Source organism: Fistularia commersonii, chromosome 3 (assembly GCF_037954325.1).
Source record: "Fistularia commersonii isolate RoL2024-O1a breed Wild chromosome 3, RoL_Fcom_v1.0, whole genome shotgun sequence".
In the NCBI taxonomy this organism is placed as follows: domain Eukaryota; kingdom Metazoa; phylum Chordata; class Actinopteri; order Syngnathiformes; family Fistulariidae; genus Fistularia; species Fistularia commersonii.
In genome coordinates, this window is record NC_141286.1 from 21,104,626 (window position 1) to 21,124,580 (window position 19,955).

The 19,955-nt window shown below is 43.2% G+C and overlaps 1 protein-coding gene across 4 annotated transcripts; it reads left to right on the forward strand.

Annotated features, from left to right (window-relative positions):
• The first annotated feature begins 7,580 nt into the window (after positions 1-7,580).
• rbpms2a (RNA binding protein, mRNA processing factor 2a) lies at positions 7,581-18,740 on the forward strand. Of its 4 annotated transcripts, none has more exons than XM_086144077.1 (9): positions 7,581-7,768; positions 8,014-8,267; positions 10,131-10,208; positions 11,443-11,481; positions 11,769-11,831; positions 12,804-12,954; positions 14,526-14,674; positions 16,298-16,370; positions 17,699-18,740. In XM_086144077.1, the coding sequence occupies exons 2-8, from the start codon at positions 8,214-8,216 to the stop codon at positions 16,361-16,363; spliced, it is 600 nt and encodes a 199-aa protein (XP_086000203.1). In that variant the 5' UTR covers positions 7,581-7,768; positions 8,014-8,213; the 3' UTR covers positions 16,364-16,370; positions 17,699-18,740. The 4 variants fall into 4 exon arrangements, with proteins under 4 accessions (XP_086000203.1, XP_086000205.1, XP_086000202.1 ...); XM_086144079.1 differs by having other exon boundaries at positions 7,581-7,760; XM_086144075.1 differs by lacking the exon at positions 7,581-7,768 and having other exon boundaries at positions 7,781-8,267.
• Positions 18,741-19,955: the final 1,215 nt, after the last annotated feature.

Here is a 19,955-nt window from a genome sequence, read left to right on the forward strand (position 1 = left end):
ACGAGAAAATACGTTACATACTGTTTGTTATTTAAGTTGGCGGCGAGGTGACGTGTTGATATACGTGGAGCATCATTGGATTTCTTTATTATTTAAAACTCCGATGACCTGAAAAAACTCGTTATGCCGCAAAGACCACGAGTTAATTTATTTGTGTTGCGGCGAATAAGCCGAACGGTTCGCCGATATAAATCCACATTAAGAATACCGTCTTTATGTCATGGCAGTCATTTCTTTTTCCCGATCTGTCCGACCCCCATTTACAGGATGTCTCGGAAATGAACCCTGGATGATGAAGAGCTTCACTGTATGGATGCGGTCCCATTTGGACGGGCCGGTTAGGACTTTATTCAATTCGTTTTTCCGAAGTCGCTAAAAATCTTGTCCGGTCAGGTTTACACATGCGTCTATGTTTTGGTTGATATCGGTAAGACTTGTTTATTCACCGTCCTCACCTGCCTGCTCTTAGGGTTCATCTTGTATTGTGATGCTTGATTTCGTTCCCCTTCTGGCTTTCTGGATTTCTTTTTTACTTAATTTCTTTACTTTCTAAAAAAAATGGTCAAATACCGCATGTCTTGTATTTCACTTTCACGTGGCTTTGCAAAGCTGCATTGTGATGTAACAGTGACAAAAGGTGTGTAAATAGACCGGATGTGAGATGAAGTCTTGAGGTGGAGGGGTCTGCTAAATGACCCTGGGAAATAGACAGTTCCTTCCTGGAAGGAGTTTCAGGAAATGACTAAATGCACATGTCGTCAGAAGCGTGATTTAGTCCGTAGACATTTTTCCCACTTACGGTGATACGCTCTTGACAAGAAGCCTCTCCTTTAATTTAAGCAACACTTCTAGATGGTTCATTGGCTTGTCCTGCTCCTTTAGCGCTTCTTGTTGAGTTTGCCGCACACAGAGCGGCCTCTTCGTCGGCCGCCGGATCCGTCGACGCGGCCGCCAAGATCCGAAATCCCGCCGCCCCGTCGTCCTCTTCGCAAGTTTGCGTGACCCTCCGCCTCTTCCCCGGTTAATCCTCTCCTTTCCCTGTTCTCTTTTGTATCATTATCTCTGTTTTCTTCCACGGCCCGGCCTCTTTCCCACCCACTAACGTCCCCCCTGAGAAGCCGGCTGCAGCGGAGTCCGAGGTCCCTCCGTTGCTGCGAGCTGGGAATCTGCTGCCCTTTGGTTTAAATAGCATAACCCTCCGCGTCCCATATTCCATACACAAACAGGAAGTGAGGACCCCGCTGCCGAGGGAGGATGTTGTGAAAGTGTTTATTTTCACCGAGTTCACAGTTACGCTGTGATTCAGATGAAAAAAAAAAAAATCATCCGCTTTGCCATGCTTTTTTTTTTTTTTTTTTTTAATTGAAAAAAGGCTTTAAACACTTAAAAAGTAATAGTGCTCTTTTATTTTGCATGACTGCGATCCTCAGGAATGTGGTATTTTCCATGTGTTTCCCATGTAAAGGGGAAATTCTCTGTGGAAATGCTTTTCTTATTTGCTGGTTTCACTTCATGAGAAAGTGACCACTTAAATGGTCCCCGTGGATTTTTCTTTTCTTTTCTTTTTTTTTCTTTTCTGAGAGCGCTTCTAAGTAGTCAGAAATACTTTGATATCGTGAATGAGCTTCAGCCAACCTAAAAATAAAAAATAAAAAAAAAATCAAAATAAGATATTGTTTTTAAATCTGAATGTCATACAATATTTAACTTGGAAATTGTGGAATTTTTCGTAATTCATAGTTTTATCCCTATTTTTTGCAGAAGGGACTGCTGGCACACACTTTGTTGTCATTATGGGGAAACATCCAGGAGTTGCAAAGGAAATGAACAAGAGTTTTCAGCAAATGTTTGGAGGGAAAATGATCGAAGCAAGATATTTCTGTCGGGAGACACGATGTCTTTCCTCCGCAAATGATGAACGCTGATGTGCCAAACACAAACACAGCTTGCTCGCACCGGCCGGTTTGCATCATCGCCGTCTCTGCAAAAGCTCACTCATAGGCGACCGCGGTGAAAGCTGTTGGATATTAAAATCTTTTTTTTTTTGACGGTCGGCTCACAGCACGTAACTGCCGACGGGTGTCAACACCGGGGTCGGCGTTGCGCATCTGGACCAGGAGGAAGGAGGGAAAGAGCACGAGTTGTTCCTGCTACTGCGCGAAGGGCTACGGCTCAGCACATCACATTTTAGAGCTGCGTATTGTTTCTCGAATTCTTTCACAGGAAGTAAAGTTCCCCTGCGATGCCATTTATAAGCGTTCTGTAAAAATACCCTTTGTCAAGCCGTTGCTCGACTCTATTTGAATTATTGGCAATAAATGCCAATAGAGATTAGTGCATTAAACTAAAAATCAGGTCCTTTTTATCCCATTCTGCACTATCTCCAGAGACCTCGAGAAAACTTTTCAACAGTTCTTATTCTGACCACCGGGGGTTTCAGCGAGAGTGCTCGCACCAGGAGATCAACAGGTACGGCCCTGTGTAATAATATTTTGTGTTTTCAGGAAACAAGCTCTTATAAACCTTCTGTGCTCCAATAAATCATGTTAAACTAAAACAGATAAAAATGGTAAATCCTCCCATCTATCTTGATCTGCACCAAAAAAAGAAGGGGGGGGGTTGACTTTGGCTCATAACCCCCTCCCTTTCCTGGAAATTGGCTTTTTATTTGTAGAATCCTGCTAACAGACTGATTAATACACTGACAAAATAACGGAGCTAATAATACCGTCTTTTTCCGGTTGCTGTAATGAGTCCACACTCGCATTGGGAACAATTCTTCGACTTTGGGAAATAAATAAAAAATAAAAAAAAACAGAAAGCAGTATTGTATTGGAAACTATACGGCGAGAGTGGCATCATGCAACGTTAATGCGTTTTCTACCAATAAACCAAACTGCAGCAGCGACATTTTGGGTGCATTCGTGCGCAGTGCGGCGTGCTGACCGATCTCCGAGCAAACGTCGAGCCCCTCCACCCTCGTTCTGTCCTTGCTGCCTTTTCACAAGAGGTGTGACAATGTCTGACAAGTTTTTGCAGAAGGGCCAGCGGACAGAATGTGGCAACCAAATGGATAAATGGTGCTATCACTTGCACCTCGGTCCTATGCGGTCCATTCAGGTTATTATTTGTCGAAACGGCGCGGATGGAATTACTGCGCGGAAACGATCTGCACGGGGGATCAGGTCTTCCGAGTCAAAACCTCCTCCATTGTCTATGATTAGATTTAATTTATTCATGCGGGGGGGGGGGGTATATTTATTGGACGAGGTATCGGCGAAACGTCACGAAAGCACCGCACGGCTCCCTCGCTCGGCGCGTTTGAGGCGAAAACGCTTCAAAGTTTCCTTGGACCTCCAAATGGATGTTTGACTGTGCCGCAGAGGACGCGGAGAACACAAGCTAAGTGCTCAAGCAGCGGGTGACGCTAATGCAGTAGGACAAGCCCAGTGTGGCGTGAAGCAGAAGAGTGCTGTGCGAGGTGACTTATGGGACAATGGGGCCGCTTTTTGCAAATAAAACATGAGGCTTATCCAGAGCCTCTGAACTATACAGTCTCGGTTTCTGTCAGGTGTTTGTGGGTGGGAGGCTGAAGGGGCAGGGGGGGGAGGTTGGGGTTGAGGTTGGGGAGATGGGTTCTGACTCATTGCTCCTGAACTGCTTGGATTTTCTGGCGGACACAAATGAAGGGCAATTCACTGTAATGCATTGTTTGATAACCTAAGAATACAAAAAGGCTGCACGGTTAAACGCCAATTGGAATTTCCCGTTTTATCGCCTTTGTGCGTGACAGGATTCAGCTCGCCACCCGCACAAAAATGGAACAGCTCCCGATGCCTTTGCGATCAGTGCGTGGAAAAGCATTCGATAGAGATTCTCACCACACCGTGTCTTTGACAGCTCTTTGTGTATTCACGCCAAGACGGGAATAATAAAAAAGAAATCGGACACAAAGCAGGAAATAACCTAAAATAGGCACGGAATACATAAAATCTAAAGTGCAGGAGACTATGAAGACACGGTGAATGTTGCATATAAAAGGATTGTTTAGAATTCGACTCTGCGGTATCTATCAAGATGTTTAATGTCATTAAAACCAACCATACAACCGGCGGCTTGTCTGACACCATAACATCGTGGCGCCGCAGTCCCGAACAGGAACATTCGTTCCAGGCAGGCTGACAGAGGACGCCAATCCTGGGGGGCCGTGTTAGACGTCCCCCTCCCCCCCGTGTCTTCAATTAGTAAGAGACTGCGGCGTCCTAGGAGGCACGGAGGTTCCGAGGCCGTCCATTTAAAGCCTGAAATAATAAATATCTTCCCGACAATCTTGACTTTAAAAGTTACGGCCCTCAATTATGTAAACCCTCCCTTTGCCAACACTCACTAAAGACTGAATTCTGTTTCCACTGACGTCAAACACTTCTTTAAATCTTGAGCAGAGCGGCTTATAAATAAGACATAATTCGCACAAGAGCATCCATACACACAAACACAGCTATCTCTGGCAGTTGAGATTGCAGGCATAAAAAACTAACTAAAAAAAATAAAAAGTTAATTTTTGTTTTTTTCTTCCCCTTCCTACACTTACCCTTTCCTTTCACTAACAATTCCGCATCTTTTTATTTTTGCAATGAAACGCCAGCTTGGTGGCTCCTGCAGCAGGTGGTTCCCAGTGACAATTCATTGCAAAAGACACTGACAGATCGGCGTAATTTAGAAATACTTGTTTCAAGCGGCACCGTACGGCCTTCGCAGTTAAACCCGGAGTATCCATATCATTTTAATGGCGGGCCTACCATCAGCAGATCGCTCCTTCTTTCATTCCTCCTCTGAGCTCCGAACACCTGTCCCCCTCATGTGTGCAAGAACAAAACATCTGAGCAGAACGCTGTGTGAACGTCTCAGAGTAGAAATTGTAATAAAAGTGGGATTGGGGGGGGGGAGGAAAAAAGAAACCAGAGAATATGACCTGTTGGCTAGCTGTGTTAGCGACTACATTTTCTTTTTTTAAGTACCACCATGACTCACAAGCAACTGTCGCTTTCCTTCGATCAAATCAAATCAAAAGGGCTTTGAAAAAAGGTTTCACGCCTGTCTGTGCACATCTGCAAGGAATAAAAAAGGATATATTGGAATTGGAGTACTTGATCAACCATATAAGACACTATGCACCGACGGGAGAGTGCTTTATTGTAATATCTGAAATTTGAAACACACATGCACACACACACACACACACACACACACACACACACACATGCATGCAAAACTGAGAAAACAAGAAAAAGGGCTTGAATACATGTGTAAAAAACAAAGGACTCCCCACCCCCTTGTGAATTGTGAGTTGCATTTGTCCAAAACAAGCTATGCACAAAAGCTGATCATTAGCTTTCAAACACTTGAAACTTGGTGTTACAGGACAAAAATTTAAAAAATCATCATGGATAAAAAGCATAGAAAATGAAAAATAAATGTACAGATAAATAAGAAAAAAGAGCAATGCATCACCTGCATACATACAGAGAGATTATAATTTTCATAAGAAATCATTTGAGAGACTATATTACACAGCACAAAATGTTTAGAATCGTACAGTCAAAGCAAAAGCTAAAGACTCTCCGAGACAATGATGTTTTTTGTGGGAGGATGTTGACAATCTCTCGCCTTCCCGTCAGCGCCGTCCTGCTGCAAACTGTATGTTCTGAATAAATGAAGGGGACGCTTTGCGGCACAGTTAATTTTTCATACGCGTCCAGGGTTACTACATTGACAAATAGAGCATAATGTACGTTGTTCTTGTTCATTGTCATATAAAATGCTCGCCAAAAAAAAAAAAAGAAAAGACAAGCCTCGGAAGATCTGTCTTTTATTCTAACTACATATACACGCGTTTGGTGTACTCCTCCAAAATTAATTTCATTTCTCCTAAAAGGAATGTTCTTCAAGGCACCAAATTGGCCTCTCAAAAATGCGAAACCAGGACTGAACCATGATTTGAAAAAGAGCAGACGTACGTGGCCTCCATATTTAAAAAAAGATTTTTCATTTGTTCGGCACATTAACTTAATAATCATTTTACGATTTAAATAAAGGACATTTCCCTCATGCACAGGTCGTGTGCCATGAATACCCCCCTCCTCTCCTCCACCTGTGGAGCCCAGTTGATCTCTTTTACATGTCGGCCGCGCCAGACAGCCTCCGCACGTTCAGCAGCACATTGAAAACATGCTAGGGCATCACTATATTTAGATCAGATGGCTGGAGAGGTACAGTGACAATATGTCCATCCGCCCCCATCGTCCCCCGGTCTCGCGCCCCCCCACGCCCACCGCCTCCTCACCCTGCAGGTCTGATTGTGTTTCTCTACAAAGTCAGGAAGCCGTCTGGCCTCTCCAAGCTGCTTATTGTGAGGAAACAAACTGCATGCTGGGCTGGAGTCCAGGCCCGACCCCCGACACCGCCGGGGTTGATTCTCCACCCATGACATCAGTACAGGTCCCCACACACGTTTCGCATTTTCTGACACACACACACACACACAGCCATTATTATCATCAGGGTTGCTGGAATTTTTTCTCGGACTCTGTTTTGCATTGTAGAGCTGTGACTTTGTTTCTCGCTTTAAGAAATGAAATCACAGGGCTTGGCTTTTCCTACGTCGCTATAAGGGAGTGGCTTAAATTATGTCAGGACTACCTAAGTAAACAGTGTCTCGGGAAGAACAAGACAAAAATGGTAAATGTGGGACATGCCTACGCTGTTTATGTTAAGTGCCTCAATTTCTGGAGCATCTTTATTTAAATTGGTGTGTTTCGTGTTTCTCTTGTTCTCTCTTTTCTGTTCTTACATGTTTGTGTATGTGCTTTATATCTACAATAAGTAATTTGGAAATCCAGCTAATAATCTGTTCTGGGGAATCAGCCACAATGTAGAAGAATGAAACGGTAAGTGGAGAACAAAAATCACATCATGAGTTTTCACAGGCACCCTCCTAAAACATGCTGTCAAAAAAAGCATGTATTCATATTATTTCATTTTGAAATGATGTAGACCTTTCAAATATTCATCCCCATTTCCAATCAATTTCAAAGTCTAATGTCAATCCTCCTGCTTTGTACAGTCTTATATTTACGAGCCTGATCACACAGACAACCGAAGATTAAATAGCACAGGTGATAAATAATAAAATCACTCCTTCGCAAATCATATTAAAACCCACAATTTAATCATACATTTAAAAAAAAAGGAACAATGTAAATTCATTTCTTGGCCCTGCATTAAGCTTAAAAATAACGGAGCGATAACCAAGCAAATATTTTATTTCAGAGACAGGGGCCCAAAAAATAAATAAATAACAACACCAATAATAATAATAATAATAATAATAATAATAATAATAATAATAATAATAATAATAATGTTAGCGTGCGCTACAGGTGTGCCTAGCTTAATGACGTGTAGGCTGCGCGCGAGGGGCCCGGGGTGGGGTAGGGCAGTAAGGGGGGCTACCATTGGCTCTCCGGGTTCCATAGAAACGGTGATGTAGCGCGCGCGGCGGAGAGGCCGGCTTTTCCTGTCGCAGCTGAGTCGGATCTGGAGCTTGATTACGGTCCACAGCGGACTCCGACATAATTGATGACCTAATTGAAAGGCGGGGGAGGAGGAAGAGGAAGAGGAGGAGGAGGAGGAGAGAGCCGAGAGCCGCTCCAATGAGAAAAGTTTACTTGTACTTCCTGCGCTCAAACCCACAGCCGAGGGTACTGATGTGAGCGCAGACGCGTCCGCCGGGGTTTTTTTTGTTTTACGCGCACTACTTTTTCCCCCCTCGTCTCTCACCCTCACACACACACGGAGCACCTTCCACCTCTCTCACCTTTACTTTAAAGCGTCTTTCCGTCCCCCTCCCCGCCCCCCACCACCGGTTATCACTCCTTTTTTTTAGTTTTTTTTTTTAAGTTATCATTATTCGAATTATTATTTGAATGATTCTCTCTCGCAATACGACCGCAGCGTCTCCCAAGCCCTCGGCACCTTCGTCCGCTCGGCCTCACCTCAACAACCCGCTCCTGAAGTACCGGCGACACCAGGACTCTCACCGCGGCCACCGGCGTACTTTGGGGAGATATCACTCGGCCCGGAAAAACTTCTTACTCTGCGCGGCGGCGGCGGCAGCGGCGGCGGCGGCGGCTGAAGAAGAAGTGTCCGGCAACATGAGTCTGAAAACGGACGCGGAGCCGAATAACAACGTCTCCATCGAGGAGGAGGTAAGTTTTTATTGTGTTTGGAAGTGGAGGTACGTTGGAAGGAGCGCCGTGTTTTCAGGTTTGACCGGTGGAGACGCCACACACACACACACTCGCAGACCGACACACACCTGCGTGGAAACCCGTCGCGGCCGAAACGCGTGGAAATACTTCTAAAATCCCCCACCCCCTTTTTCCTTGTGTTTTTACGCACAGGGCCTCCCGTTTTTATTTATTTTTTTGTTTTTAGATTTAAATAAACAATAAACAGTGAACGCACCGAATTGAAGGAACCCCAGATTAAATAGCTCTAATAGGGATAGTGTGTATCCCTAAGTCCAAAATGTGTGTGTGTGGAGGGTGGGGATCTGTAAACTTTGCTTTTTTTTTTTAATTCCCCCACCATCCACAATGTCACATTTTAATCTAAAAATGTTTTGCCTGATTAAGGGGGGAAAAAAATATATAGGTGACTTAAAATTGCAGTTCCCCTGTAAAGCCCTCCCTTCCCCGGCTTAAATTTTTTGAACTTTTCAGATGGGGCCGGGGTAACTGTCAGGACCCGCGTTGGCTGGTGTTCCTGCTTGGCCAGCCACATTTCCTCTATAATGACTCCTTCTGGGGAGAACCTGAGGGGAGCGCAGGGGCTTTTTGTTCACCCCCCTTTGTTCCCACTATCTCTTACACTTCTGTGGTTATTTGCCTTTTCTCAGCCTAATTTTATTCCCCTTAGTTTTTAATTTACGGTTCAACCGCACGTAATTCTGATATTAACATAAAATGTCAAATCAAACACATGCGGTTCACATTTCATTTATATTGTTGCGGGGAATTTACATCATCGGGGTCCCGCTAACACCGGGTGACTCAAATACAAGCCGCTCTTCTCGGATTAAAACCTCTCCATTGAGTTTGCGCCCAGCTGGGGCGGCCCTGGATTGCTGTACATGCTGACTTGTAAAGGACTGAGAATTGCTGCTGCGCAGCACCTGAAAAATGCCGGAGGGCCGGCAGGGTTTGGGCTGTAGGTCAGAGGAAGGAAATGGTGTCACACTGTGCGCTGTTGTCCAGCGCTGTTCCTCTGGCAGCCCCATTGTACTGAGGGCCTCCCCACCAGCTGGGAACTAATGGGCCTCGCGCCGCACTGTTTATTTCCTCGGCTGCTTCGGCCCTCTGTGTTCAATCCAGGGGTCCCTGGCAAGATGGGGGGGCGGACTAATGTCGGTGTTACTCGTCGAAATATCACAATTCATATTTTCTGTCCTTAGCTTGTAGGTTTTAGTCATGGATGGCTGAAAAGGTCCGCCTGCAACCAGCAGGATGTTCTAAGTCATATCAAGCGTTGGTCTGTGAAGAGCTCTTGAAGCATTTGCTTCCCGCCGGGAGGTTACAACGGACCTAAGAGGTTTCACGATAGTTTTGAGAATGCAATCAACATCTCAGGCATTTTTGATATCCGAAGAATTGTTGGATAATTTACTTATACGCTTTCAAACGGCACCTCGAGGGAATGGTCACAGGCAGTCCGACTTGAAGGTCACTGTTTGCAGGAGCCACAGGCCGGGAAATGTTAACCTGCAGTGTAAATGCTAGAATCACAAATTAGCGTGTTTGTTGTGCTGATTTTAAAAAAAGAAATTAAAAGTTTGTGTGGGGAGCAGTCTGACACAGGTAGGGATGGTCATCAATCTCGTGTCCTGCCTCGTTAGTCCCACAGCAGATGATTTGTTTATTTTCTTCAATTCAGGGCTCTTTTTTTTTTTTTTTCTTCCCCCCACATGCATGCATGTTTGTTTTTTTGGACAATGAATGTCAGACAAAACAGAAACGTAGCCTGACATGTTCTGTCAGTTTCATTTGTCACACTGTGCTATTTGATTGCAGGTCCGAACGTTGTTTGTCAGCGGCCTTCCGGTTGACATCAAACCTCGGGAACTTTACCTTCTTTTCAGACCATTCAAGGTAAGTACACACAGGATTGGCTGTCATATGATGGAAAACTGTGTGTGTGTGTGTGTTCAAAGCTATCTAAACCCATTTAAAACAGGAGCTCTAATACAACTTGCAATTTGTTGTACTCTCAGAGTTGATGACAGAGCTGTTTTTTTTTTTATTAGTTAAAATCAAACGACCTCTGTTAATGAGTCCAGATATTTGCATATATGGAAATGAGGCCACGCCATTGTTCGTCCATGGCTGTTTTTGACTGGAGTCCAGTTCGATAAACACCCCTCCCTCCGGTGTCCTAACTAACCAAATTGGAAGTGGTATCCCTCGCACATGGATGATCCTGTGGAATGTGTAAATGAGTAGCCCTCGCGATTGGCCAACCAACCCTCTCCGTGACCCAGCTCGCTCACCGTGTAGGGAAATATTCTTTATTTCGCCTCGTATCATTCAGACCTTGTGAAATCACTGAATGGTATTGTCAAGGCACATTGTTACTGTGTGGACTCTCCCTCCGCAGTGGGCAAACGCCGCACAGATTGTGTGCAAACAAAATCTTATCCATAAGATTTTTAAGCAGGTCAGGTTTCATCAGAAAAATTCCCCTTTTTTTAATGCAATAGAAATCTTTAATAAGGATGAGACTCAATAAATGTCTATACTGTAAATTAACCCAAGCTCAATCTGGTTTGGATTCTAAAGGATTTAACGCAGCCAGTGAAAGTTGCTTAATTTTCCATAGTTGTAAATCAGGATCAGTAGAGATCCCATCTATCAATAGTGTGCTCAGACAAAATTCCCCCACATTTCTCAGGAATTTGCTCATGTTTTGTCCAACTGCTGGGCTGCTGTTAACAGCTTCATTTATAAATCACGCTTAATCTATTTCTAAACTGGAAACAAAATATAAAAAAAATATCCCCACACATATAATCCCAAGCATCTACCTCTTAAATTTCACATGGTCTTGATTTTATTATTGGCACCCGGGGGTGAAAAGTGTCCAGTCACATCAGGCTACCCTGCTATAAATCATCTGCACAGCAGTTTTTGGAATGAGACGTGTTTCACTTATTTTAGAAGATCAAATAAGTATAAACAGGGGCAGAAGGAGCCGCGACGGCTGTCGACCGAGCTCCCGTTGAAGGTGCACACATGCAGGATTCTCTTTATATGGCAAGAAGTGTTCATGCTTGACTTCCTGCATGTGACTCCATGGTGGATAATTGGCTATCTTTCTTCCCCACAGGGTTATGAAGGGTCACTGATTAAGTTAACATCAAAACAGGTGAGACGCTCCTTTTCCATGGCAGGATCTGCTTCATGCTCCTCTATGCAAAACAAAAAACCAGGACGTGTTGTCTTTTCAGCAGAGTAAAGCATTAAAAGGAGTTAAAATTCCCTTTTTATTTGACACTTTTTTTTTTTTCCCCCTGCTCTATGTACAACTGTTGACTTTCTTTTGGGTTTTGTTTTATTTCTATTTTTCTTTAACCTGATTTTGTGCAAGTGAAGATTGATCTTTCAGCTGAGATCTTCCTGTTTGGTTTCAGTTTGTTCCCTTCTCTCTTCCAGCCTGTCGGGTTTGTAACCTTTGACAGTCGGTCTGGAGCCGAAGCTGCGAAAAATGCTCTCAATGTAAGCATGTACTGTCTCTCATTGATTCTGTGTGGCTCTTTTTGCTGTTTTCTCTTTTTTTGGGGGAAAATTATTGTGACATCTGCAAAGGAAACAATGTGAGTTAAAATAATTCCCCCAAAAATACGTCCACGACAACCCATTTTGTTTTCTTATAATTCAACGGCAGGGACATTTTTGGAAAGAGGCCAGAATCCTGTAGTCTTACGGTAGTTTACTTTGACCTTGATACATGTCACTTCTTAGTCTGGTGTAGCTTTCTTCATTTTGCATATCACTGCTTTACTGTTATACTTGTTCTATAGCCACATGTGTAGTGTTATATGTACACATCTTCTGTAGTGTAACCTTATGTTGTCACCCAGTAGCCCACATTGGCAGTATCTAACACTTCTCTCTCTCTTAGCCTAGCATTCCTTATAAGCATCACTTCTTAGACACACCAGCAGTCACACACACAAACACACACACACACCAGAATACTACTCACTTGCATGTGGGCACAATGCTTAGGGCACAAAAACACAGCAGGGTTCAACCACCAAAAAATTACGACACAAGTCTTGTCATTGGGCCTTTTCCTCGTCTCCCTCTCCTCCTGGCTTGCGCGAAGGGGTGAACCGCTGCTCCGGTCGCCTGTGCTCTCGATTTCATCATGAGGAAGCAGAGACGCAGCCATGTTGAAATACTCTGATCGTATCCTTCAGTCTGCCCCCCCCCCCCTTTCCGCCATCACCCCGACGTTCTGATCAGTTCTGTTTTTGGCAAAGGCGGTCAGGTGGGAATGTGTATTTTCACATCCCGCAGGACTGAACAATGTTCAGCTGAAGGCGAGGATACGTCCAGAGTGTTTAAACATGGCGGCAGGAAAGGTGACCAAGTGACACTACTCAACTGAAGCCCCTCAAACTCAGCCCACCTCCCTTAAAATACTATGTCCCCCTTCCTCCCCTCCTCCGTCTCTCCCCCCAGGGTATCCGTTTTGACCCCGAAAGCCCCCAGACCCTGCGCTTAGAGTTTGCTAAAGCCAACACGAAGATGGCAAAGAGTAAGCTGATGGCCACACCGAACCCCACAAATATCCACCCTGCTCTAGGAGCACACTTCATTGCACGGGACCCATGTAAGTTGTACGGCTGCACCACTCTAGGCTCTCATCCACTCTCACTTTGGCATTGCAAGAACTCTACTGGCCCGTAACCTTACTTTGGTCTATCTCGAAATATTCTTGGATGAGTCAAATGGATACAGTTTGAAGGAGAAATGGTATCTAACAATATCTAACCCACCCTCCACATGCATGCATCCTCAACTCCAAAGACAGCTGCTTTGCTTCTTTCCAGACAGAAGATCTCACTGTTGCAAAGAGTTTCTCTGACAGTTGTTTTCTTTGGCTAAACGGCTACGGGACTCTATAGGCTTTCGCAGTTATCTGACAAAACATAATTCCAGGGCTGTAAAATTGGTCGCAATAGCTTCTTGGTGGATGAATTGGTTTTTCCTTCCTGAGAGAAACGTCTCCAGTGGTGTCACAAGTTCAACGCTAGATTGATTCTATTCTGAGCAACAAGATCACTCAGTTGATTTTATTCTATTTCTGTCACCAAACCTTTTTGCAGTCTTCACGAGACAATCTTAAAATAAAGACATGGCCTCTGGCGAAGGCGCTTTCAGGCAGACTGCAGAGGGCGGTGGGCCAGAGGGGTGAAATCGAAGTTGTGTGACTAGTAAAAGAGCAATATAACAATTTAAGACTCAACAACAAAGACGAAATTAGTGTGCAGTGATTTCCCATTGATGGATGGGAAGTTTTCGTTTCTAAAGTTTGCAAAGTCTGACCACATGCAAGATAAGTTGCATGACGTGTCACTGGCAGGGAATACCTGGTGCATCGGAATTGCTACAGCCAGAATCTTCATTTGCTTTTATAAGTCTTTCTTTGCCCAAGAATTTTTACCACTGTCACGATCCATGCACCGGTTTAGTTAGTGAGTTATGTGCGTGGGAAATAGTCAATGATGCAGTTCAGTGGGAGCAGTCTGTTCAGCACAAGGCAGGTGGCTCCTGATGGTCCTATTCAGTGATAAACTGTGTTGATATGAGAAGCAAGAGCTTGTGCCTGCACTACTCTGTTTCTCACCTCAGATTGTCAGACACATACTTAAGTGTGCCCTTAGCCGTACCATCAGACCTTCACTCATCGCATACCTACCAGTCATGGCAATCAGTGGCCCACTACATCTGGATGCTAAGTATTTGGATAGGATGTGTGTGCATGGTTATCTAGAAAGTTCTTTAAGTAGATGAATGTTGTGCTCCTCAGCTGTTTATTAGCATTAAGTGAACAGTTTTGAGTTGCTGCTACCAAGTGAACTGGAGTAGCCCTCTTATTACCTTCCGAGTTGGGAAGAGGATGGAGTGAATAGTGATCCCCAAGTAAAGGCCTGTACAACACCATACTGTTAAGTTGAGGAGGCCCAAATATTCCGAAGTGAATGGCATTGCTTGGGGTGCTGTGGAAAAAGTTGAGCAGAATTGTGAGTTCAGAAATGACAGCCTCAACCTTTGATGGCTAACTGAAAAAACACTACTTTGATCACAGGGAGCAGTGGCAAATCTCCTAGCATATTTTGCTTCCTTTTTAAATGATTTGGTTGTCAGCCTTTTGTTTCCTGCCACCCTGTAATTCCCTAGATGACCTGACAGGGGCAGCACTGATTCCAGCTTCTCCGGATGCCTGGACCCCTTACCCCCTGTACACCACAGAGCTGACCCCAGGCCTCCCTCACGCGGCCTTCACATACCCAGCGGCCGCTGCTGCGGCTGCAGCCCTCCACGCCCAGGTAAGGGAACAACCGGTGTTTGTCCTTCTTCCACATGGATCCGTTTTCTTGAACATTTTTGTCGTAAGTGAACCAAATATGTCAGTTAAGCTATGGTAGTGTGTTTGCTCGGAGCAGCGTTTTTGGTTTTGCTTGCATCTGTTCACCCTTGCAAAAAGAGGATACATGTTGCATCCCTGTCCTTTCAAACCTTAGATCAATTTTTTTTTTTTTTTTTTTTTTTTTTTGGTTCTCACCCCTGAAACCCTCTAGTGCTTCTCTGTGTTATTAGTCTGACCACAAAGACCCATATTGCTACACTGGTCTGACAGGGCATATGACAGACATATTCACTATGATAACTGAAAGTTGCCTGAAAAGTGTCATGTACATGATCCTTAGAGTAGTTTTGGGTTGCACTGCATGTACTTCAGATCATGGCTGTCAGGGGGTTGGTTCTTAAAGTTTGACAGATGAGCGTTTACTTGGAATGAAGCTCCTCGTTATCATTGTCTGTTCAGTGTGCAGCTTCACACCTCGTATTTGGATCGAATTCTTTTACAAGAAGTACTTTAGTTTTAACCACCACAGGACTTAATATGTTTCAGAAAATCTAGCCTCGACTTTTGTCCTGCACTCTCTGTTTGTGTTTGCTCTGAACCAAAAGAACTAATCTTTAACATGCTTATGCTGTTATTTCTGTTATTGGCATGTTTACAATTTGTTTCAGCAAAGTATACATTTTCTAACAGTCATTTGTTTGCTGCCAATTGGACGATGAATGAAATGGCAGGGGGGTTGTTGTTTCGATGTCAAGCAAAGCTGGAGAATAGTTACATATAGACAAGCCTTTTGATAACAATAGCGAGGGAAGATGTTTCTTCTGTTGGGTCATTAAAAGTTCATTGTGACCACATAGGTTCTCCCACTGGAAGAACAGGGAAGTGCCTCACTGCAAAGCAGGCAGCGATTACATTGGCCATTTTGTCTGGCACCAGAAGCAGAGGAATGTAAGGTATTTGCTGGGAGAAATTGTCAGTCTTGACGGCCTTCTCTGGAGGTGCCAGTTCACTGTCTACTTTCCTGTTGGAACATAAGCTGATTGTGTAGCCACTCAAAGACGGGAAGTTTTTTCTTTTTTTTTTCCTTAATTGCATTCTGATGAAAGATTCTAAATGTGGCAAAAGTTTCCTCTGAGTTTCAGCCTTGCGAGCGGACTCAGTTGCCAAATGTGTCCAAACAACAGCTGATAACCCCCTGGGAACATTAATCTGTTGGTGGTGCGGTCATGGGCTGGCGTTTTGAGTGCGAAGACACAATGGCAATTTTTTCCATGAGTTTACACCAATAAAGGAAAGGTACATGTATACCAGCTCTGGGGTCTGTGGAAATGTTGAACACATGGAGAGACTGAGCTCTCCACATTTCCATGGCTGTTAATTACTCAAACTATTGTCCTCGGAGCAGCTACATGACCCACATTCCCATGGTGTCAGTGACCAAGGCTTAAAGGAGCGGTTCGCCAAGAACATCGTGTCAAAATAGTTTTCGTATTATTCATTGATAAAACTCCCAGAATCAAGGACTGAAAAACTGAAGCCTGGTTTTGGTCTGGTGTTCTTGACTATGTTTGTGTTTCCTTAGATGCGCTGGTACCCTACTCCCTCTGAGACTTCCCAGCCTGGATGGAAGTCCCGGCAGTTTTGTTAGATATTTAGTGAGTAACCTTTTTGGTCCGACAACTTCATTTTGTCAAAGCTCTGCCAACTCCCACTCACTGTCCTCCTACTGCGATTTTTTTTTTTTTAAAACGGCACAAAGTAACAAATTAAAACCAAAACATAGATGAGAATGGCATCTAAAAGGGATGTTGTGTTCAATAGTTCAGACGGATGAGTTCACTGTCAAAGTCCCTTGAAAACCAGCTGCGTGTTTTCTTCTTGGCAAGATTTAATTAGCATGTTTGCGGCACAAGCACAGTAACGCTCACCAAAAATGCTCCCTTTTGATAATCTTGTTAAAATGCAGAAAAAGGGCAGCAAGGCACCTAGGTATTGAGCAGATAATTTCTATTCTGTGTATTGATTGTGGCATGGTCCCTTGGAACCAAGTCAATTTTTCCGCGATGTTTTTTCTTTTTTAAAAACAATAACACAGATCCAGTTGCAGATATCTGTTAGCGTTTTGCACCAAACCATTGCATAACCCACAACTGCCTTTCACCAATGTGTCAATTCTCCAGTAACTGCTGCAAATTCACGGATCCGTGACCTGAAAAATCAATCATTTAACTGAACATATTTGTAGACAGCCCCTTTTGTAGGATGTTATTTATTAGACATTAAATGCTTTCAGGGGAAGTGACTGATTTTGCCTCAAATTTTTATTTTTATATTGGGCATATGGAATTAGATGGACATTTTTAACAGAATTAAAGCTTAGCTCATTTGAGTACACCATTCTGCTGTATATTCTCACACAAATTGCATATTTTTAGTCATGGTTTACAGCACATTGCTTTTAGCGATGTTTCCTCCTGTTCTAGGAATCTGTTGGGCTCTCAATCGATCCCGCCAACTCGTTTGCGAAATTCGCCTATTTTCCACTTTTCCTGTTTGTAAGATGGAATACATTAGGCTGATGTTTTTGGACAGGTGAAACACTGCACCTAGCAATTTGGGACTCTGTTGGGAGAGCAGCTCCGGCTATTTCCTTCGGGGGTGCATTTTGGAGTTGTTGGAATTTATCTCCGTTGACTTCTGATGGAGGGAGGGCTACCATTCATTGTGTTAAGCTAACTTGCGGGAGGCAGCTGTCAGCTTCTGACTGCAGAAGCAGCTTCCCTCTTGTACTCCCAAGAAAGATGACTAATAGACAAATTTCCCAAAAAGTTGGCGTGTTCCATGGAAGTCTGTCTTGAAAGACTGGCTTTTTTGGTGTTGTAAGATTTATTCATTTATTTTTTTAAAAAGCCTTGTTTAGAATTTTTGAATGCTCTGAAATTGATTCTTTATAATAACTCTAATTTTTCTTGTTTCCTTGCAGGCCTCTGGGAACCACACCTTTGTCCAGCTGAAGTGAGGTTTGCCAAGCTCTTCATTAATTTAATCAGGTTTATTTAATGGACAGATGTGCATTAGTATAAACAGTATTTATATCTCCTCCTGACGACTCAGGGAGGAGTCTGAGTTGAAACCATCTTGCTGTCGACAATCTGAGCTCCTCTATGGCAACTATTGTGGTACCATCTCAGCACTTCAAACAAACCTCATGCTAACTTAGTCAGACTCCATGGATCAAAAATCGCTGAGGAAATTTACTGTTAAGCTAGTCCTTCCATGAGACCCCGCTGCTCCTGGACGGTTTAGAAGTCATTGCATGTTCAAGTCTTTTTGGCATGAATTTAGAACGCAGAGTTCAATGTATCCTAATTTTCTTAGTGTTTGTGTTTGCCTCTTTACCTTGGCCTAGACAGCGAGATGTTTTGTTTTTCTGTAGAACCTTGGTCTTACCTCTGTGAAAGCTAGGCTGTTGTGTCAATGGCTTATCTCGCATGGACCTTGTGAATGCAACCCCATGTTCTATGACAATCCCAGTCCTTATGATCATATCAATGTCTGTCATTATTTGAGCAAAGGAAAGTACAAATATTTTTGTACTTTTTTGCGTAATGTATATTTATGCATTTTTGTGCAACTAAATAATGAACATGTATAAGTTGGATGTTTAGTCGTCTCTTGTGTTTTTGGTGTTAATTTTTGATCCTATAATCCTGTTAATAGTTTTAAAGAAGAAAAAAAGTGCAATTTGTTTAAATGGGAAGTGGGTATCTGTCAAAACGGGAAGTATTTAGAATGTGGCTTGTGCCATTCTGCTTAAATGAGATTGCTGTAAAACGATCTTTCAGAATGTGAAACTGGACTACAAACGAAAAGGGTTTGCTTTTGGGGGCCATTTTGAAATGGGAAGCAGGATTAGAGTGACGGAGGAATTTAGTTTGTGGTTTAGAAACATGTTTGTCTTTGTATCTGCTGTGCATAAGATGTTAAAAGATATTCCCATCTTATGAATAAAAGAAGTGAATGCATCTCTGTTTGCCAGCTGTCAATTATTTCCAGGGCAAGTGGAAACACAATTGGGGTGTTAATGTGTGCCAATTTGAAGACCGAAATATGTGCTCATCAGATGTTCACATCAATAATGCATCACACACCTTTTTCCTTTTGTAATGCACTGATGCATTAGTGTCTCTAAGAATCATGCGTAGAGTTGACCTCCACACTCTGCCCTCATAAGCTGGTAAGACGCTTTGCTCAACCAACCATGACGACTCCTCTGGGACTCTTAAGTGACTCAGTATGACCAGCTGCCTAATTGTAGTCGTGACTGTAAACATTCTGCAGTCTCGGGCCTTCAGCTGCAGTGACTGAATTTATGTAAATAAAGAAGGTAATTGTTTTTTTTTTTCCCCTCCGTTCACGTTTGGACTGAATTAAAACTCCATTTTGGGCCTCCTGGAGGAGCGGTATCAGCGTACACAAAGCTGTATTACTCCAGTTTCTGCTTTGGTGCAAACTAATGTCTGATACCAGACCTATTGAATATGCTTCCCAGAATGATCCATTTGATTTTATTCAATATTGCTACAATTATTTTAGTCAATTTCTTGCAGATTTTGAGATCCTTTTAATTAGTTGGAAAATGTTTTGCAACTCCAATGATTATTTCAGATACCTTCATGGTTTAAAAATGGTATTAGATTAGGAACACTAAAATATCTTTGTGGAAAGGATGTTCTACATCCACTCAAAGTGAGAAACCCTTCATTAAGTGTTTATAATCTTCTGTATGTCCTCAAAGTTTGAAGTCATTTCAAATGCATTAAAAAAAGGCTAATTAAATGACCAACAGATCATTTCAAGTTCAAAATTCATAAAATGTCTGTTCCCACTTTCTCAAATCTCAATCTTTGATCTGTTTTTTCCCTCCATCCCTGTAATTTTAGGTCTTGCAAGTGTCAGGCCAGACCAAGATACTGGAAGAGATATTGGAACTGTTGAAATTATAAAGCATTTTGACTTTTATTCACTCCTTGAGAGACATTACAAAGGGAACAGGTGTTCTTTTCAGGGGGGTTTAACAAAACTGAGTAATAGACAGTGCAGAGGGAGCACATATTCTCCCAAGATCCAGCAATTTGACCTTCATGGAAATCTAAGGAGAACTGGTTCATTTAACATCACTTTCACACAGAATATTTGGGCTGACATGAAATCAATATGGAGTGCAAAGATGGGTCTTC